The following is a 22,272-nucleotide window of genomic DNA, read 5'->3' as shown; positions in this document are numbered from 1 at the left end:
AAAATTGCATCTGTGGAAGCCGTGGCGCTGTAAAAAGCACGACCAATCATTTTAGCCGGCCCAGGTCAGATAACTGGATGGCCTACCTGCCTGTCAGCCTTCCATCTGTGCACAAACTTATCTCGTGCCCTCATTGGTCATGTGCGCGTTCGTGTGTGTTGGAGGAGGGGCTCTGTGAGGAAGTCTGAAGGAAGGGGCAGATTTGTTCCGGTTGTGTACTTTCAAATTCTAGCGCACTCGAGCTGGTTTCTCCATTCTTACCTACCCTACCTTTAAGAAATAAACATAAATAAAATAGTGCAAGCAGCATAATAAAGCAAATAAAATGGAAAAATAAAAAAACAAGATATACATATAGCATAGAATAAGATGAAGAATAACTGTAATTTGAACATCTGGATGATGTATATTATAAACATGTTTGGTTACAAATATCATTGTTTAAGGCTAATGCTTGGCAGGTAAAATGTTTACCATACCCCCCATCTTCGTTAAGCATGTTAGCATGCTAGAATTAGCTAAATAGCTAAACACGAACCGAACAAAAAACAGGATAACGCTTAAAGTCATTAGGCTTCATCTTCTGGGCACAATCAATGTTGTAGACTAAGAATTATCCACCTTCTGCTGATGTCTCCATATTGACTAATTTCGCTAATCTGCCTTCAGCATGTACTTTCTAAAAACAAGATCACAATTACTATATTTTATTTATATCCCTACAATATGTTTACTCTTTTATGATTGTTCCATGGTCAAAGAGATTGGGTAAGAGAACCCGTACTCTTACATTTGCCGTCTCAGTTATATTTGGGTTGAGCTTTCAATAAAATGTACAATTACAGAAGTGGTTATTAGGCTACTCCTTCACAAGAACAGCAGTCAAAAGCTTAAAGTGTAAATACATTGTGCCATATTTGCTATGTGATAATTTATCAACTGCATTTGAACTCTGTCATAAATATCTTGGCCTCGAGCCATAACATCACAAAAATGCCGGCCCTCTCTCCTACTCACTGTAGCTGCATAAAAAGCAACAAGCCCGAGGCAATCAAATCACATTTTGCTATAGATTAAAATTCATATGACCAGCTGTGACTGGTGCCCATTTCACTCTCAGCGAAAAATGCTGAAAGAAAGCGAGAGACGAGTAGCTTCATCGGCCTGTCACTCATCTGTGTTAGCTTGGATTAGCTGAATGGATTAGCTTCTGATACAAAGCAAAACGCTGCTTTCCAATTACTATACACCCGCCTCGTACTTCAGTCAAACTCAGTGACGATGAATTAAAGAGCTGCTTGAGTAATAGGGAGTCAGTGGTGGATGGGAGCCATGTTTTTATACTGTACAGCTTCAGAAATATATACAGTATACTCTGGGGCTGAAAAAAGGGGGGAAATATCATATGAGGCGCTGCATTTGAACACACAATAGAGAGATTTGAAAACAAGAGCACACACTCACTCATATTATCACTGAGAGAAGAAAGGCATGGAACAAGCCTGAGGGTTTGTTCTGATGCATTCACTTATTGCTTGGATTTAAACCTTTAACCCTCTTGTTCTCTCGCTGCATCTCTCAATCTCCTGTCTGTTCACCGCCTCCATTCTTCTTTTCTAAAAGTGTGAAACCGTTCCATGAAAAAAGCCATTTGAGAAGGCACAGTTTAAAAAGCAAATAAAGAAAGGGAATATGAATACTAGCTGATGAGGATTAATAGTCCTCTCTCCTTGAGGAGAAATCTACCCTGATACGGTTTAGTCATTTTGAGAAACGCATATAAGAGACAGCGAGTTCTACGTATAATGAGAAGCACAATTGAAGGCAGCCGACAGGCATTGCTGATGTGCCAACATTGATTATTCTCCATCTGAGTTGAAGAGAAGTCACTCAGGTATCATTCTTTACAGAGAGGGCTGACAGCAGATCTCTCGATGGAATCCTCATTTCGGTAAACGCTGCACCGTAACCTACTCCCAAACCAGAGAATGGTGTTCCTGTCCTCTCTCTGTATGGTTAGAGGCAAAACAAAAACGTCTTGTATTCTCCTCTATGGCTCTAAAGATGCTGATTTCCTGAGAAGTGACAGTTGTTTGTGTTCCCCACGTCTTTTCCTAAGGACAAGTTGTCTCAAAGCCTGTGACAAACAATATATGTGACACTTTTAGAACACAATGTCTCTACCGAAAAAAGGAGTGTTTTGTAGACAGATTTATCGGCTCTTCAAGCAAGTGGAGCTCACCGTGCTGGACAGAGTGATAAAATACTCTGGGCTAACCCAATTGGCAAAAACGGCTTTATTTGTGGGTAGAAAGAAGCTCCTCCGTCTGAAAACTGTCAATAATTTGTTGCGAGAGCTGAAAAATGAAAAACTGAAATACAGACAGCAAATAACCCTAATAACCACTTGTCACGCAATTCCAAACACAATTTACACCCAAATGCTGTGTAATAACAACTTGAAAACCCAGGAAAGCATAATTACACCATGTCAAGCTGCAAAATCCTGTTGTGCAAGGAAGTCGTGCTCTGCCGGATTTTATGGCCGCAGGTCTCTTCGCCTAGAAACAAGTTAAGAACAAGCTCTACCGCTATTAAAATCATAGGCTTGTAACTTTGTATTTCTTTAGCACCATGGCTTCTAATTGGGGCATCACTTCTATAGTTTGTGCTCAAGCACGTAAGAAGATATTTCATGTGAACAGTAGTTACAGTAAGTGTATGCGGTCACAACCGGAAAACCAAAAGGCTGTTAGAGTGGAGCTTTACAAGCCAGTGTCAGTGGTGAAGGAAATAAAGTGGTGTTTCTGGAAAAGCTATCAGAGAATGACCTCTGCTGCATGGTTTGCCAAGAATCTGCTTTTTACACATCGGCCATTGGACAGCGATGACATGTTGAGTGAGAGTTCAGGGTCTGCTTAGCCGAACACTCTCTGCCTTTCTCTTTGTTCAGACTTGAAAAGAAAGAGCCTGTTGACGCTGCCCTGTAGCAAGCTGAACATCCAGCAGATATTCACTTTATTTCACTCCCTGTAATATATTCTCCACCACCTTAAGCGGTACACAACATGTTGGTGTGAGATGTCTTTGTCCGTACTGCAGACTCACTCAGTAGGTTGGAGGAGTGCAGTCTTTCCCAGGCGCAGGATGGTGGGTCCTCGAGGGTTGCGGATCCTTTTGACATCTTTATTCTTGAGCAGGGAGAAGCGCCTCACCAGATTGAAACCTGACAACAAATTACATGTATCAGCACCAACGTAAATAAAACTCAGAGAAAGATATGTGTCTGTTTGGACTCGTCTTTTCACCTGTGATATTCTGCCTGGTCGTCTGAGGAAACTTCCACTCTTCCACTTGTACGGAGGGGCATTGTTCATCTGTGGAGACAAATAGACCACACAGAAATAAAAAATAAACTGTCAAGAGTCAATTGTAGCGTGAATTGTAAGATAATGTACTTCAAATCATGCTCAATTTAACAAAATGTCTTACTATGTATGTATGTATGCATTTTTTTTTTTTATTAACATGGGCTTTCCTCTGAATGTATAATATACTGTATGTTGACTTTACTAATTATGCACTATCCACCTTGCTGTAAGAATGTACATTTCCCCAAAAATAAAGGACTTCTGATTCTTATTTAAGCATTCACAAAATGTTAGAAGAGCTTTCGGGTAGTTCATTTAAATACAACCTTTCATTCTTACTGCCGTGTGACATTGAGTTTGTGCGAGAGAACGGACAACCTTTTAGATACATTTGAGAGCAACAGAAATATTGATCCAGAAGAAAGTAGTAGAGGGGAGTTGGTGGGGGTGACAAAGTCAAGAGTGTAAAACGCAGAGAGCGAAATGAAATGAGGGCAAAGCAGAGAGGAACACAGCCCGGCTGACAGGTTGTCTTGCACAGAGCTTGTCTGTCGCGGTAGCATCTGTTTGATGGATATGTTCTCACCCTGTCAGGGGAGGTTACTGAGAAAACTGTTGCCTGTCAGAGCGGCCTGCCTCAGCACAGAGAGATGTGAGATGTGTAGAAAAAACAGGGCTGTTCAGGTAGACATGGACCCTGTGAATCACTCTGACCACAGTTAATTGATCTCTTTGGGGCCAAAGCCGCGAGTAAGACATTCTACAGGGCACTGTTTTTTTTTTAATTCTAACTGCAGAGAATGTGAACGCAGGTTCGCATTAGCCAAAAAATAAAACTGTGTTGCTGTCAGTAATATTTTAAATCACTAACCTCGTTCAATGCTGCCCCATGGACACTATTTGAACATAAAAAGAGCGTATCTAAAGTGCACTTGAGTGTGAAGGTTAGTGTCCTTTTTTTAAATCACCTCTCCGAAACCATAAAAGTTAGGAGTGGAAGAACTGGCTCACGGAGGTCACTATGGATTTGTGCTTTAGATGGTCATTCATTGTTTGAATGAAAAATAAAAGTAACTATTGCTGCTATCTGCCTTCCGGGGATGACTGCACCGCATCACAGGATATGACCGTCTATCTTCTAACATTTCTGATTTAAAAAAAGAAAACAGGCTATATTTGATATTTAGGGGAAATTATTTACAATATCAACAATAGAAATTAAGAAACCTTTAGGCAATCTCCTTGCATTGTCACCTGCTACCCTATTTTGGTTTTTGTAGTGAAATTAGCAGGTGAGGGCGAGTCAATTGGACTGCCCTATTAGCCATTAAGTATAATGGTGCACTTCAAACAGAAGTAATGTTTTCGTCTCCCCTAGCTAAATGGATTGAGTTGTTAAGAATATATTTTTGATGAGTGCACTGCATGCAGAATTGCCTCGCAGCATGCAACGTCTGTGTTTCCAACCCGAATTTGACTTTATCCAGACTGAGAGTCACATAAAAAAGGAGGCGAACGAGCCTAATATAATAGCTTAAATAATAAGACCCAACTGACTTTAATTAAGAGTTTGGAATTTAATTTCACGGAGGCTCGGCTCAAGAAAGAATTAAATCACATTCAGCGCTTCATCACCTTTTATCAAGTTCATCAATTGACACCCTGCAGCTTCTGCTCATCTAGGCCTTAAAAACACAGAGTGTTTCAAAGCACATTAGAGCCTGCCTGCCTCACAGTGTGCTATTATCTTATTGCTGTCTGCATGTACACTCAAGGTGTGCAAAAGAGATGTCAAGCAGTACTGTTGTTGTACTCTGAGATAAAACTAGAGATGAAAAGTCAAAGAAAATGAATGTGACTGCTGAACAGATACAGGGGAGAGTACAGGAAGTATCAAGCAGGCTTCTGAGCCCTCTGATACTCTCTGTCTTACAATCCTTTTTCTTTCTCTCCGTTTCTCTCTCACACACACACACACACACATACACACACACACACACACACTATCCCACAAGCTTTATTTATACCTTGACTAGTCCATCTTAAAACATCTGCTGACTCAGCACAAAGTGCATTCACTGCAGCCTCACAAAGACTCTGCTGCCTTTGAAAAAAAGGGAAACATACACATTAACACCAAGAGCTTTTCTTCAGATCTCCCGGTGTATTTTTTGAAGTCAAGAAATGGTAAGATCTACCTTTCCTCTCTTCTTACCCTTTTATTTTTGCTGCTTCTTTTCTGTTTTGTTTTTCATCACTGCCCCATTTCCATCGCGCACAATCAAGATGAAGGCTTTGTCAGGAGTAATCCTTACTGAAGGCAAACGGGCAGCACAATGAAAAGTCAAGCCACAGAAGAGAGGAAAGGTGGAGAGAGAAGGTTGAAGGAACACAGGAGAGCAGAGAGGGGGTGAAAGAGAAAATGATAAATTAAATCCGATGCTTTTAATCCCAAAGTCTTGACTCGTCAGGCTGTATTTTATCACGCTTAATTAGCTCTATACCCTACAGCCTACAGCAACTAATTGTAGACTGAAACCGTTAGCATAGCATGTTAATGCAGTACAGCCAAACAGTACCAAGATGGTATGAGGTTTTATCATGCTTACATGAGAGCCTACAAAGCCTATCAGTGCTTTGTTTACTGTTAGCAACTGTCTTCTACAGTCAGAATGAGGGCGCTGAAAAGAGATTTGAGATTAAATTAAAACAAAAGTTGTGAGCTAATTAACCAAAACAATGAGCTGAAAGACACTAAAAGTTTCCATAGAGCTGAGAGGAGCTGGGAGATCATTCTCTCTGGGTTTGTCCCTCAGAGTGATCCTGTTTACATTATACATTGACACATGATCCATTGTTAATAGAAACACACTGATAATTAAGCAGCAACGGTTAATTATGAATCAATTTAGATGTTTATCCTTCTCTCACTCCTATAAATAAACAACATTTAACCGTCGCTGTGTTCACTCTTACTGGCGCTGTTGGGATCTAGAGGTTATTTCTACATAACTCTGAGGATGGATGATATTTTGGTGGACTGGTGTGTTTTCAGGCAATTGGCAGTTTGGCAGAGGGCAGACTGCGCAACTTGAACCCCATTTCCTCTCAAGCTGTGATCAAAGGAAAGCATTTGCTTGTTGACAAGCTCATTAGCAGTATAAGAGCTGCATGTAGCCTTAAAGAGATTAGATGGTCTTGGCCTGGGTTCACTTCCTCTTTGAGGGGTTGTTTAAGTCTTGCCAAAGCAGGTAATGATGCTACATTGGCAGCACACTGATGTGAGTGTTCCCCCAAGTTTCCACCTTGCCAAACATCAAAATAATCAGGGCATTTTAGGTGTTAAGGGAAGTTAAACACTACATTTTGATGTTTGCAGACTTGCACTCAACTTGGAGGGTATACAAGGGAAAGAGTATTGCCAAGCCAACCCATCAATACAACTTGATCTTAAGCAAAAATTGTCACGTAATGTGACAGAAAACACTGTATAGTATAATCTCAACCACTCCAATACATTAGCTAATATATGTAATGTGTGACCTTTTTTTAAGCCTTTTTTTTATGTAGTCTAGAGCTGTTCTTGTACTTACATGTGCTCAATAAATAAAGCTGCAAGTCTTGCCCTATTTTTCTTGATATTGTACAACAATAGAAGAATAAGGAATCAATGGCCTTATCTACCAGTTCCTTGTTTTGGCCACAGTCGGCTGAAAGCAACAGCCCCTGAATTGTAATACTGTTTCCGTATAGCAGCAAACAATTGGCAGAGCGCTTTCATTAGGGAGAAGAGGTCACAAGTGTGCTAACAGTGTCAGAGGGTTTGCTTTGCAATAAGAGAGGGTATGGTGGTTATTGAATAGGCTTTTCAATGTGGCATTCCAAGATAATTGGACTGGGCTGCTGCTCAGCAGAAAGGCAGACTCTGAGGGAGAGTTTACCATGTCCCAGAGCTATTAAACACATGCAATGTATGGAGAGGAGAGGGGCATGCTGGGTGATGTGAATGAATCAATATGATGATTCAATGTAGCTTATGAAGGGTAAATCTAAATAAGAGTATGGCGTGAAAAAGATGGAGGAATTGAGAGAGTTTTTTTACTTGCCCTCTTAGCCAAATGAGACGAACAAGAGAGAACATTCCAGTTTTTCTTTCCAAGAGATAAAACTGTCGTACAGTTGACTGGAAAGACTTGAAACGCTGTACTTAAGAGGGATGAGTTCACTCTTTTTCCCTTTTGTAGGCCTCTGGCTCACATTCAAATCACTAGCCCAAGCTCACACAGACACAAACTGGACTCATGATGCCACACACTTTTATGAGTTTTTCAAAACAATAAAGTTAGACAGTACATGCAGAGGTCTGTACACTTATAAAAGAAGATTGTGTCGTTTCACCTTATGTCTGGTGATCTGTGTGTAACATCATAGAAAAAATTCACTTTTTTGCTTACATGCTTTTTTTGTTATTTAGGTATATGTCTTGAAATGCTACTTAGCACTGCTTTACTGATTTATAGAGTTTGGTGGAAGTTCCACACTTAATCACCTTCTGGTAAGAAAATAACAAATATAAGCTTAAACCAAAGTATAAAGTTGTAACGTTATTGTATGCTCATAATGCTTTATGTAAAGAAGTTATGATAACACTTTTACTACATTTTTGTTACATTGCAGGACATGTTCATTCATGAAAGCAGCCACCCTGAAGCAAGGAAGGCTTTACATTATATCGTTTTTGTCAACTTGCCCGATAAGCACACCACAAAAGACTGCAATATTGCCCTCAAGAGTTTTTGTTTGCATTAGTTAAAAGAGAGACATTTAATGTTACCACCACTTTTTTTATTGGTTCCTTTATTGTTTATTAAAAAAAAGATTATCGGAAACAATTTCCTTTCATTTTTCTTTTATTTAACAAGCAATTGTAGCAGTATAATGAGAGCAGCAGTAAGGCTGAACTTAGCACACTTTGATACCAGTTTATTTAATGAAAGTAATTCAGATTGTTGCCTTACTTACAAGTTTGTGCAAGTCCAAATTTTGCTCTAGGTAAGGTCTAGGGGTCCTCCTAGTGGAAAACCTCAAATGTAATTCATCAAGCCTTTGTTGGATGTCCCTCCCCAAAATTCTATTCAAACTGAAATGACATAATAACTGCATTTACTGTACTACATTTTGCTAAAGCCTCTTCCTAACGAGGATAGTGGATTGGTTCCCTGTACAGTGTTGTCGCTCTGTGAAGTAATTGCATTACCATCACTAAGAGAGGGGGGGTTTGTATTACAGAGACCTGTCACTTTATCCATGACATAGGCTACATGCATATGGCATTAGTGTGTAATGTTGTGCATTAGGCTCAATTTGTAACTACTGTAGAGTGTTAAAGTGAAAGGAGATCCTTTCATGGAATTCAACCTCACTTTTTATTCCACTCATATATACATTATAAAAACATACAGTGTGTACTATAAGTATGATGCTAATCAGTTCTTAGTGTAAAAGCAAATACAACATATTCAATTTAATTATTTATACCTAACTTAAACAACAAGCCTTACCACTAAGGCTTTGTGTTGGATGTGTGTTTCTGCTGCTCGCTGCTTGTCTTTCTAACTTCTGATTCTGAGCAAATGAGCTTATTACTACCACAAATCATTGGCACCAGAAAACATACAACTTAGCTCAGACACTCAGAGGGAAGCTGAGTGAAAACAAATCAATACACAAATCCATTACTTCAGACTGCGCAGGGTCTGTGGTGCACAAACAAACCCATATCAGAAACACTTTACCAAAGGCAGGGAATCAATTTAATTTAACTGTGGGGACTAGTCTCTCTCGCCGATACACTGCAGAGCTGCAGTGCAATCATCCAGCTCAACGCTCAACACTAGTTTTACTTAAACCTGTTTTCAAGCTGCAATGTCAGCAAATTACCAGTAAGTAGATTCAGATCAGCAATGTGTGTGTGTGTGTGTGTGTGTGTGTGTGTGTGTGTGTGTGTGTGTGTGTGTGTGTGTGTGTGTGTGTGTGTGTGTGTGTGTGTGTGTGTGTGTGTGTGTGTGTGTGTGTGTGTGTGTGTGTGTGTGTGTGTAGTGACAAAGTGTTAAAGCTGCACTTGAGAGAGCACTTTTTTCCAAACGCTGGGGAGAGGACTCAGGGGCGCTACAAGCTGACTCAGTCTCATCTGAAAAGCTCTGACTAGGGTCTCCCTAGAGGGACCCCCCTCCTACACAAAGCTCTCTTCAGAGTTCCATGAACTATGGGGGATTGCACGACTTCCCAAGTGATATCACAGAGCTGTGCCCCTGAGAACACACTGACAGTGTGATGAGGGAGTATGACAGTTATACAGAAATAAAAATAAAACACAAAACAGTACAACTTGTTTCTGTTCACCTCCCTGCCTCATGATGTCTAAGATGTCTGTTTTTGTCTGTCAGACAATCACACGTGAAAAAACACAAATAATCATGCTGGCAATGAAATGTATGCACCAGTGGTTGCGTTAGACTTTTTCGTTGTCCGTAATTTTGACGGACAGGATCGTAACATTTCCGTCATAATCCATTATTACCCGTCATTGTATCTTTCATGTGTTAATGATGAGATGAGACATATTTAATATGTATGTTTGGGTACTAAGCAGCAAATGCTCATTCATTCATTTTTTTTAATGATTCATACAGAACTTTTAAGGGCATGGAGAAAAAAAAGATGAACAGAGTGTGGTCACTTTTCATGTCAACACGAACATGAATGATTTATTTGTTCATGCACTGACAGCACAGCAGAGGGGGGCAGAGGCCGCTAAAAACACCGCCTAAACAGGCAAATATGAACAATGCCATCGTTTTAAATGAGACAATTACAATCAGAATATGAACAAAACATTTACAAGAACAACTCAATTGACCTGCTGTAGTAGCCTGAACGCTGATTGCTGCATCGTCGTGCACCCTCGGACGAATTAGCTTCTCTCCAGATGTCGCAGAACATTTAGCCATCTTGCCTCCACCGCCACTTAAACTCTTGCTCCTCCCACTGAACCCTGTACTCCCGCTTGAACTCCTTGCCACTTGTTTGCCCCTCTGCTATTGGCTGAACGTTGTCAGTTAGTCTTACTGGCTTGTCCTTCATCCTCCACCGCATCAATCCCTCTTTTCCCCTCGTTTATCCACACCATCAAGACTACTGGGCTTATTAAAAAAGCTTCGGACGATCAGCTGCCGTGACATTTTGCGATTTCTAAAGCCGGTTAAACAACGGGGTCAAAAACAAGACTAGACAATAGCTACTTAATATGCACACACTCGCCACCAACTGGACAGAGGTGTGAATGACTAAATAATAGTTACAGAGTACAGTAGATCGCCCTCAGTCGACCTGGCCACTAAGGATGTAATATAATATAATGTGGGCCGCTGGTGGACATGTTGGCGCTGTTCCGAGTTGTGTTCTAATCTGTCAAAATGACGGACTGCTTTCAGATTTTTCCGTCATTGTTAGAAAAAATCCGTCATTGACGGAAAATATTCGGTTAACGCGACCTCTGGTATGCACATACAGACATTCAAATCCTAAAAACTCACATACACAGAAACTCAGAATGATTGATGTCTCATGAAGAGGAACACAGCCACACATGGTAAACACACACGCCTTCTTGCCAAAGCCTCACCACACTGCCACCAACTGCTACCAGCTGGATATGCACATAAACTGTAATCAGTGGTCATTTTCATTGTAGCATTGAGCCCCAAAACACACATAAGGCACATACACACAGACAGACACTGTCATCAAACTCAGATGGGTGACATTTGGTCTAACATACTTCTGCAGATTGAAGATGTGTCTTAGTTATAGCAGTTAAAATGGTTTTGTGACTTTGTCTTTTTTTTGCATTCAAATGAAGATACAATAATTGTTCTGTGAAGCAGTTGTTTGAAAGCAATTGTTTTTGGTTTTTTATTCAACTTTCTTTTTACTCAGCTTTGGTAGGCAGTTTGATAGCGTTTCACAGTGGCTATAAATGTAATGTATTGATTTAGTTAGTACATCAAGAGTGGAATAATGGTCCATCTTACTATGAATCTTATTTTAATATATTTTGTATGTTGTAGTGCCGAGAGATAGGAAGTCAGGCGGTGCAAGGAAGGTGCAAAAGGGTACTTTATTAGAGAGTAATTAAGGTCATGTTATCCGGTTGCAGTCCGGGAAGAAGAGAGTGAAGAGAGGAGGGCACACAACATATATAGTAAAACACATAACATGTCCGTGTGGGAACAATACCCCCAACTGTAGTTCCATGTATGAATTATGAACCCAGTGTATAAATAGGTGGTCACCACACAAGCCCCCCCAGAATTCAAACATGGCAAAAAATCCTCGCGTCCGTGGAGGAAGCACCCCAGGGGCCGAGGAGGGTGGGGTCGCAGGTGAGGGCCGGGCCATGGAACGGGCCGACGAAAGGGGGCCGCAGGAGAGGGCAGGGGCCCTAACGAGGGCGAGGGCACCGGGGGCGGGTCGTCGTAAGGGGGCCGCAGTAGGTGTCGTGGCGAATGAAATCCCCCGAAGGACGGAGCGGTATCCCAGGGAGGAAGGAGCAGTCACCCCGGGAGGAAAGAGTGCAACCCGGCCGCAGGCAGACGCACAGCGGCGGCGGGCACGAAGTCCCCGGCAGGCGCCGAGGTATCCCCGGAAGACTGGAGCAGTCTCCCTGGGAGGAAGGAGCGCATCCCGGCCGCAAGCAGACGCGCAGCGGCGGCGGGCACGAAGTCCTCAGCAGGAGTTGAGGTATCCCCGGGAAGCAGGAGAGCAACCCGGCCGCAGGTAAACGCACAGCGGCGGCGGGCACGAAATCCTCGGCAAGCCCTGAGGTATCCCCGGGAGGCAGGAGCAGTCTCCCCGGGAGGCAGGAGCCGTGGACAGATGAGAGGCCAGACAGGTCCCTGAGCGCGCCACTCATGGGCCGATGGAGCATGGGGCGACGTCCGGAACTGTCGAGGCGAGACGGGGTCCAGGAGTGCGCCACCCAGGCGCCGATGAAAACGTGAGTGGCGTCTGGAACCACCGTCAAGGTGGTGAAAAAGGTGAGAGTGTCCACACGAGGTCAACCGGCTGGTCGAACCTCCTCTCCGGCACCGGAAAAAATTGTTAACAGTCAGATGTTAACAGAAATACGTCGACAGCCGTTAACAGCTAGCCGTTAGCCGCTAGCTGGCAGCCATGGGCAGGGTTGCCAACTCTCACGCATCTGGCGTGTGACACACGCTTTCACTCTCAATCTCACGCTCTCACGCTGCCCAAACTATTCTCACGCCAAAAAACAAGAATACCGAAGACTAGAAACGGTTTTGAAAACTGTTGTGACGTAGTGATCGTCTTCTCAATAGAACATCTTTGATAATGTCTTCTGGCCAATCAGAATCAAGATAACGGCGTGGTGTTGTTGCAGGAAGTCCCGACGGAGAATACTTTTGCTGTAGTACATCTCTATATACATCGATACAATATTACGTGTTGATAGAAATCAACACGTAATGAAATAAGACCCCACGGTTTGATGATTGATAGGTGTGTGGGCTGTCTTTCATTTTGACACACAGAACAATGGGGGCTATCCACCCTTATCCACAATGTAAAGTCATTCACAGCCTCTTCTCTCTGTGAGGAGCAGCAGGTTCAGCTTTCAGAACAAAGTAACAAAAAACTAAAATGGCATTCATTTTTTAAATATGTCGTGTAGTAGGCTAATAGATTTATTTATTTTTCTTCTCAAGAGAGTACCAGAATGTGTATTTTATGTTAGTATTTCAAAAAATCTCCTGGGGGGAAATCCCCCCAGACCGCCCTGCAGGGGTTGGGTTTTCAGCATGTCAACTCTTTCACCTATGGGGAAGTTGCAGGATTGGCTCCAGGTCGCCCTTTTTATTTACTACAAGACAAATGTGCCTTTTTATTTCATACAGTTCAATTTGGATTGAGACAGGGAAATAATCTAAACCTCACACGTGGCGTTTCACTGTCAAGGGGAGCGTGTAATTACATTGCAAATACTGACTTGAGCCCCACCACTGTATGGGTTAGCCCTACCATAGATTACCCAACAAAAATACTCTCTCGCAACTGCCGACCCGTATTGCGCAAGCGCAGATCTAAGATCCAAGATCCAGTAGAAATGATAAAAAAGTAAAAGTCTGCTGCTTATTGTTCTACTAGGCCAAAATAGAGTGTGTTAATTAACATATTTGGCAGTTTGGAGTAAGTCTGTAGATTTGTGTGTGTGTGTTTCATGTATAGGCCTCTCACGATAATTAATTTTGTTGGATACATTTTCCCGGAAATTATTGCGATAAACGATAATATTGTCGGCACCGTTGTATGACCATTTTAGACCACTGACATAATGATAATATATAATAATAATTCAAGTACATCCTTTCAAACTGCTAGTCACATCCTCATGTAAATGGCAATTTATCGAGTTCATTTTTATTTATCGTACGATAAGTCAATTAAGTGCTTATCGCGACAGGCACACAATAAAACAGTGGAAACAAACATGTGTTGGACTTTCATTAGTGAATGAAACTTTGTGCCCTTTATCTGTGTCCAATATTGTGTATTTGTATATATTGTATATATATCCTATATATATGCTAAGGTCCCGCTACTGACACGATAGCAGTCATTTCGTGCGCATATGTGTAATCAAACCCATGATATCAAAATCTCACTCCAGCCAGGTACCCAAAGTTGGCAACCCTGGCCATGGGTAGCTGCTAGCCATCGTTAGCCCCTCGTGGTTAGCCGCTAGTCGTCGTCAGCTAGCGCAGCCGCACGCCCCGAAGAAACAAACCCACGAGGTAGCAATCGTCCCCCTGTTGGATGGAAAGCTGATGCGGGAATGGCGAGCAACGTCCCCAGCTACTCAGTCCGCGTGCCGGTGGCAGCCACGGACGATTCCAAAAAATCCCCGGCATTTCGAGAAAAAAACTTGCGTTCTATTTGCCGTGTTCGGGTCCGTCCCGGAAACTTCTCGAGACATGTCAGGGTCACCAGTGTAGTGCCGAGAGATAGGGAGTGAGAGGCGGTGCAAGGAAGGTGCAAAAGGGTACTTTATTAGAGAGTAATTAAGGTCATGTTATCCGGTTGCAGTCCGGGAAGAAGAAAGTGAAGAGAGGAGGGCACACAACATATAGTAAAACACATAACATGTCCGTGTGGGAACACTACCCCCCTACTGTAGTTCCATGTGTGAATTATGAACCCAGTGTATAAATAGGTGGTCACCACAATGTCAACATTTTAGGAAATAAGTTATTTTGTTGTCTTGCCACATTAATACTGCCTTCATATGTGTATGGTAATTAAGTAACAGCTGACAGCAATTTAACATAGGTTAAAGCCTTGTGTAGAGCTAAACAGCTAGTTTAGCCTATTTTTGAAGTTTACAAAAGACATCAGCACCTGTCACATGTCGTTTGTAAATCAGTACACAAAAGTGTAAAAATGCCAGGTTGTGGTTTTATGTGGGGTGTCCCGTCGTTTATTTATTGGCAAAGAGACTTCCACTAGATTGACAGTCATCCAAAGGACTCTCTACAATCAGTGCCTAGATGCTAACTTAGCTAGTTTGAAAGGAGCTAGGCAGATTTTGTTACAGAGCTAAGCTAGTTGTTTTCATGCTAGGCTAAGCTAAATGGCTGCTGTGCTGTGGTCTGATATTTAAAGGACAGAATTGAGATGAGTGTCCATCTTCTAGATATATCTCAGAAAGAAAGAAAAAAGCATATGTCAAACTATTTATTATGCCATAGAGAAAGACATTTTCTTTGTTCTGAATGTCACTTTGCTTAACTAGTGCAGTTGACATTTTTTAAAACTCCAGGGGGGAAAGTGAAACTCACCTTGCTCTGATATCAGCGTGTCACACGATCCAAAGCTGAGTGCCAACAGCGCCAGAGAGGAGCAGAGAAGCCACATGGTTTCACTCCACCGAAAACACCTCACGTCACCTCAACCACCAGCTGATGGATAAACAAATAGAAAAAGAGAAAGTCAAAAAAGTTGAATCCTTCCTAAATTTGGTCAGAATGCCACCCAGTCTGCTCACTCAGCCGACAGCTGCACATTATGCTTGACTCCTAAATAGACATTCATGTTTATTTATGATGTCGCAGTTGATGTGTTGATTATGTGGTAGCCTATGATGCAGGCTTTGTTAGTGGCATATGAATTAACCAGAATGTCCCTCATTAAGGAGTGTAACTCTATAAAGTCTGATCATAGTCATTACCCTGTCCATCTGGTTGGCCTTTGACTGGGCAGCTGCTACACACAAGCCCTTACACACACACACACACACACACACACGTGAATATGTCTGCGATAGTGCACTTATGGGACACAGACACATTCTAAAAGTCAAAAACAATGTATACCTGCTGCTGAAAAAAGTACCACAAAAAACAAAGGCAGATCAAAATGCACACATGAAAGTAAAATGATTTACATGCAGTCTGGTTGGTTCTGAGTCAAACACACAGTGGGGCCAAAACACACAAACACATCTGGAGACTATTCCTCTGGAGCCATGGTTGTGTTGCACCATTGCACCAGATGCTTCCACGTGGCTCAACAACAAACACACATACTCACAAACACAAACACAGGCACAGATTAAAATATGTGCCACGTATAAATAATCATTATATTCAGCCGCCCCACTCCTTCTCCTTTATTATAACCCCTTATACATAACACACAAGAATGCAAGCCCATAAACACACCAGCACCACCCATTCCGACTCACATAAACACATCCCACATGACCTGGACTCGCCCCCAGCATATTGTGAGGACCCCATAACTCTGTAGTGTTTACAGGTACAGCAGGGCCCTCAAGGCAGGCAGGCGAGCAGACTGTGTCTCTGTACACACACCTGTCCCGTCTGCCAGGAGAAATGACCCCCACACTCCCCTGGGGATGCACAATGTGGTGCTCCTGCCTGGCAGAGGACACTGTGTGAATACCATCTAGCTTGACCTGACTGCAGGCAGATTGCTGCTAACAGACAATATGGTGGAGGACAGTGTGTTAAATTATGTTCTGAAGTACTAAGGACAACTCAATGTGCGCCACATGGCCAATTCTGCATTTATTTTGGGGGGCTGCTGACCCAAGGTGAGGATGCTTTCTTTGTTTATACTATTTTAAAAAGGACAAGATACCATTTCATGAAGAAGTAAGGTCTTTGTAAAAGCTATGGCACCATTTATCTGAGAGCAAAGCTTTTGACCACATGGACATTTTTATGTGAAAGTAGCTGCAAACTAAACAGCAAGAAAAATAGATGTAAAATAAAGTTTCGACTGCAGTTGGATGGGCGTAAGGTTCATCAAAGCGGCTGGCTTTGAGCAGTCTAAAGCTCCATCCATTATTATAGGCTTCATGCCACATGATTACAATAATACAAAAAGTTCACACAGTACATAATACATAATGCATCACGGTCCAGAGAATACAAGCTGAGGGAAAAGTTACAGCTCATTGCTGTTATTATCTGGCTATAATCCAACCCAATTTAATAGGCATCCTAATATGTGTTGCTATGGATGTCTCTCTTTCTCCTTAACTCTCTGAATTCCATCTGCAGCTTCACGGGCCACCCAGCTGGCTATAGCAGATAAAGGCAGTATCGGGTTAGGCCACAGGGCTTGGCCATTGGGCTGGCCATGGGCCCGGTAAGCAGGCATGCAAGTGATCGGGTCACTGAGTACGAAGCCAATACATGGAAAACAATGACCGATTTGAAAGTCTTCCAGCACTAAAAGCCTGAAGACAACACTGGCGGACAGAAGTGATGACCAACATAGACAATCACAACACAGGCCTCATCATTAAGCGTTTTCCCCCCCCCAACAATACAGACCTGTTCAGTAGTTCTAGGGGTAATTTTGGTTCTCGGCCCAAAGCTATTGCCTAGTTTTCATTTCCAGTACAGCCACTAGTTCCAGTAGTTTATTATGGCTTGAATACACTGACAAAAGAGGTACCGAGTCTGCTATATAACAATCTAGGTAATTTGTGCTCAATGCTTAGCAATTGTTATTGTCACACATTTCATCATCATTGCCACTGCTTACAGATGGAACAACAGCCCCAACACAAGCCTGTTTAGAGAAACACACTCTGACAGAGTTAAATGAAACATGTCCTGTCTATGGCCTGACAAGAGAATTGCTTATTAGCCATCCAGACACGGATGATTAAATAACAGAGAACCAGCAGCCCACTGTTTAGACTACTTTCCATCTGTTTAAATCAGCCATGTTATATATGTTATATATTTTAGGGTTCACTGGCTTTCCAGCTGTTACCCTTTAAGTATTCTGTTGCAAGAAGATGGATGGACAACTTACTCACAAGTTTTTTTTTACAATTTACCCTGCTCTATCTTACACATGAAAACACAGTCAAGAGTGGTTAAGGTGCAGGGCGGTGAAAACAAGCCCCTGATCTGACTTTGGGGTCTCGACCCTGATTGAATCCTCCAGGGAAAGCTCAACAGAGGATGTATAGGAAAGTGTACTTAACGTTGAATGGAATGCAGCCATAAAACAGAACGTAACTCTGATTTAATTGTTGGTCTGTCTAAAGCCCTGTGGTCATAAGAAGAATAGAAGTCTACAGTCATTCTGTGGGTATATACAATGTAGTACTTCAGGCAGATAAATGGTTTCAACCTGGCAGCGAGCGTAAGAAAAATTTAGTCATCTACTGCAGTCAGTGAAAGGTCAGAGCGGTCCCTCTTGGGATATCTGCATGCACCCAAAATGTGTGACAGATCTGTTCCCACTACAATCAGCTGACTTGATCTACAAAAGTAAACTGGATGCTTGGTTTCTGAATTGTATGTCTCTACTGTGTTGTTCATCCTTGGCCTTATTATTGTTCAGTGATTCCACACACCATATTCTTTGACATTTGCATGTTGTTGTACAAAATACAACCAAAATGGTATCTCTTCGACCTGTCAGAAGATCGCCATCATGCTCTCATCATGCGGCATGTATAAAAGCACTTGCACATTGGTACCCGTGTACGTGTGCAAGTCCGTGTTCATCGTGGACTATGATCAAGTGGAGATGGGGGTGCTGCAGCCCCCTCAGCACCCGCCCCTTCCCGCGTCCATTCGCGATGTCTCGCTGTCTCGCTAACGCCATTGTAACACATAATCACTGATGTTCCACTGTAATGGTGGTGGACTCATCAGAACAGAGTGGGCGAGCTGACCAATCAGAGCACAGTGGGCTCATTGGGAGGGGGGGGGGGGGCAGGAGCTCGAACAAGCCGTTTAGGACAGAGTGAATACACATACTATACAGAGATGCTGTATGAGAAACCAATGTGAGTTTGGAAAATTGCACAATGTAAATCTATTCTAGTAGACCTCAACAATGGAATTATGATCAGTAGAAATGGCCATGACATGGGACCTTTAAGAAAAGATTATGCTGAAAGGAATGGGATTTATTTTTCAGGCATCACCCTGATTACAAAATGTAATTTTGTCCAGATTTCATGACAATCAATGGGATAGTTATTCAGACATTCGACTCAAAACCATAAATGTTAACCTCATGGTGGCGCTACAGAAAAAAAACTTGGTAGACTGATCCAGCAAGCAGCTGCTGAGATATTTCAAAGCATTAATCAGAACTTGCTGCTTATGAGGTTACATAAAAAAAAGGGGGAAGACCAACTTCATAAGGATTCATCCTCCATGTGTGTCTTTACAGAATTGCATGACAATTCCTCAAATAGCTGAAGAAATATCTGGTCTGGATCAATGGTGGACCGAAAAACCACTATGAAACTAGCATGGCAAGAAAAATGTTGTTCAGCAGTCAATACGCTGCCAATTTTCAGGTAGCCTGGAGTTCTTTTTGACTATTTGGAAGAATAATAGCATTTCTGTTGGATTTATTTGACAGTCAGAAGCTACTCTTTTCTGTAATTCTAAATGTCATCAGGGACAAAAAGACATTTACACTCTTAGCTCCTGGAACTTCTAATGTGTTGATGCCAAACCTCAGTGTATTGCAGGCCTGTTACAACGGGGAACTTGTAGTGAATAATAGAAACTTAAAAAAGGCCTTGAGGCTTTGAAAACTGATCCAGATATTCATTGACTGGGAGTGATAAAACCTCACAAACTGGTGAGGGCAATATCCAAAGCTGCATCACACTCAAGGACGACTGAGGCAAGTTTTTACTAGTCCTCCTTACTGAGCTGTCCAAGGCCTTAATTTGAACATTTGTAAATGAGAAACAGGCCAGGTAAGTTGCACATTGTTAAAAAAATGAAATGAATGTTGAATACATGCAAACCTCCCTTTTCTCAGGGTTGCTTCAAAGTTCCACTGCCACGGACACTTTTGATCCACGAACATTAGCAATGATGTAAAATAACGCCTACTCTAATGGCATGACGCCCTCAAGCCTGTGCTATGATTAAGTCAGACTTCTGCAGGCAGATGACCTGCTGAAGGATGACTATTCCTGCTTAATGTTTACATCACTGCTGACCTCAATAAGCAAAGAGTCAAGTGGATGATACAATTAGCTGCAGGCACATAGGGCAAGCTAAAATTGGAAGCAGTAAATGAAAAAGATGCATGACCCGCAGCTAAACACTGCATGTGTGGCCTGTAGCAGGTTAAGTGAGCAACACTTAATGTGTAGTAAAATTCAAGGACACCAATTTCTAATGTTTACAGGGTAATATTCCCCAGGGATTGAAGGAGTAAACAAGTAACTGCAGGGGAAAGTGTCCCTGAAGATACTAAGGGTTCCATGCTTTTCAGATTATGTTTCTGTGTAAATGACCCTTCAAAAACACGAGTTGTTTACCAACGGTAAAGAGGTAGAAGTGAAGCAATTCACACACCTCTCAACAGAGAAATACATCGTATTTTCTCTAAAGTTGCAGCTCTCTGGTATGAAGACTCAGAAAACCTTCAAGATGTGTGCAAAGACAGGATGCAGGAGCCAACAAACATGGGATGGTTGAGTAATGAAGAAAACAGATGTTCCTGTGGCATTCAAACTTCCTCCTCAGCACTTTCCTTTTTTCCCCCCAGTTGGAGGCAAAAAGTAAGAATTTGGACACTGATCTCAAACTACAGCAGGGTAAGGCTCGGCCATTACTTAGTCTGAGTGATATGCATGTTGCAGATCCTAACAGTGTTAGTCAGAGGCTTTTCCGAGCCGCAGGGGTTGGATGCAAGCCACAGATTTACAGTAACCCTTAGTTAGTGTGTTGAATGGAGGCCTGGCTGAGATGTGATCGGAAAATCAGCATCACCTTTGCCAGCAGCTTTACCAACTAGTTGCGGTTCAAAAGTTATTTTTGCAACACCCAATAAATATATTCTACCATGTGTCAGACTCAGGGCTACTCAGCAGGCACACATTTAATGATCCCCACTGGGAGAAAATGAGTGTATCATTCTTATATTTAGTTCTCCAAATATCACTACATTGTTGTTTAGCATTAGCCTACTATGGTAAGTATAGGGACATTGTAACTATGGTGCCTAATAGGCCTACTGACTTTACAGAGAGTTTCTGTTTCTGCTGTATAATACCGTTCCCATGTGATTTAGCCTGCTGTTGTAATATGAAACTACTGCAAAAGTTTTTAGCATAAAGTTCCACTGCAGACACTTAAAAACTGTTGTCTACATTACTTATTAAACTGCGACGTTTCTTTCAAACCTACATCACTTGTAAACAGCATCGCTAACACGTCCATAAAAGTCCACAACACCATACCTTCAACTATTGATTAATCCACAAATGTGCGACCACATGAATCCGGAAATACACGCGTAACTATCCGGGGAAATCTCGTGGGTCGATGCAATTGAATTGTAATCCAGTGTGTCTTTTGTAACGTTGACTTGTCTTGAGGCTTCTTCCACGGAGAAAGGAAAGAAGAAAAAAAGTTCCTGCAAGATTGTCCGTGTCCAATTTTTCCCCTCCCCTCTTCCGCGGCTGCACAATCCAAACCCCAAATGTCTCCCTCTTCTGCCCCCCCTTTGCTTTCTCTGATTTCGTCCTCTCGGTTTCTCCTTACTTTTTTTCCTCTTAAACTCTAACTCCCCCCCCCCCCTTGCGTATATATCTTCCTGTCTCTTTTTAACATCCCCCTTTTCTCTCTCCCCTCCTCTCTCTGTGGGAGATCCCAGAGAAACATGCAGTGACATCACCTTGTCCACAGTTCTGGAAAAAGAGCCTGAAGGCATCTCTCTAATCTTTCTACAGAGATCTTTCAGGCCTCTACCCCTCCTTACCCTCTCCACCACCAGCCTCACCTCCTCACCCTCCCTCCCCCTTCATCGTTTGATTCATGGCTCGCACGATACCAGAGGGGGAAAGGAAAACTTCCACCATGTCTGGGTTAAGGCACTGTATTAAGACAAGACATATGGTTAATGACAGCAACGGCTGGTGCATTATTGAGAAGAATTTATGCCATTAAAATTAATGAACTTGATTATCATACTTACCTTTGATTGACGGTGAGGTCGTCAGCTTCCATATTGTTTTAGCACTGGGTTTTATCGCACAGGGGTTGCCTCCCCTGTCCATTTAAAAACACTGGTCTTAATGGCCACATAAATTCATCCTTTATTGTCAGTAAGTAAATAGTTCAGCAGGCAAATAAATATCACGTTGAAATTTGATTTATATGGGCCTCCTTCTCTGATGTGGCTGTATAGGTACTGAAAAGTGCTCACATCTTCAATTTATGTTTGTCCTTTGCTCAGAGGTCAATTTCCCTTTCAAGCCATTATCTTTGACTTCGATCCTCATTAGCTT

The 22,272-nt window shown here is 42.2% G+C and overlaps 1 protein-coding gene across 1 annotated transcript in view; it reads right to left on the bottom strand.

Moving 5' to 3' along the window:
* The window catches only part of col16a1 (collagen, type XVI, alpha 1), a 64,438-nt gene extending 42,944 nt beyond the window's left edge, over nucleotides 1-21,494 (bottom strand). Inside the window, 4 exon segments of the mRNA XM_034236739.1 lie at nucleotides 3,109-3,226; nucleotides 3,309-3,377; nucleotides 15,290-15,409; nucleotides 21,223-21,494. Coding sequence (XP_034092630.1) covers nucleotides 3,109-3,226; nucleotides 3,309-3,377; nucleotides 15,290-15,365 — 263 coding nt within the window. The 5' untranslated portion in view covers nucleotides 15,366-15,409; nucleotides 21,223-21,494.
* Nucleotides 21,495-22,272: the final 778 nt, after the last annotated feature.

Source organism: Gymnodraco acuticeps, unplaced genomic scaffold (genome assembly GCF_902827175.1).
Source record: "Gymnodraco acuticeps unplaced genomic scaffold, fGymAcu1.1, whole genome shotgun sequence".
Lineage (NCBI taxonomy): Eukaryota > Metazoa > Chordata > Actinopteri > Perciformes > Bathydraconidae > Gymnodraco > Gymnodraco acuticeps.
Note: the sequence above shows the minus strand (reverse complement) of the source record. Positions and strands in the feature narration are given on the sequence as shown.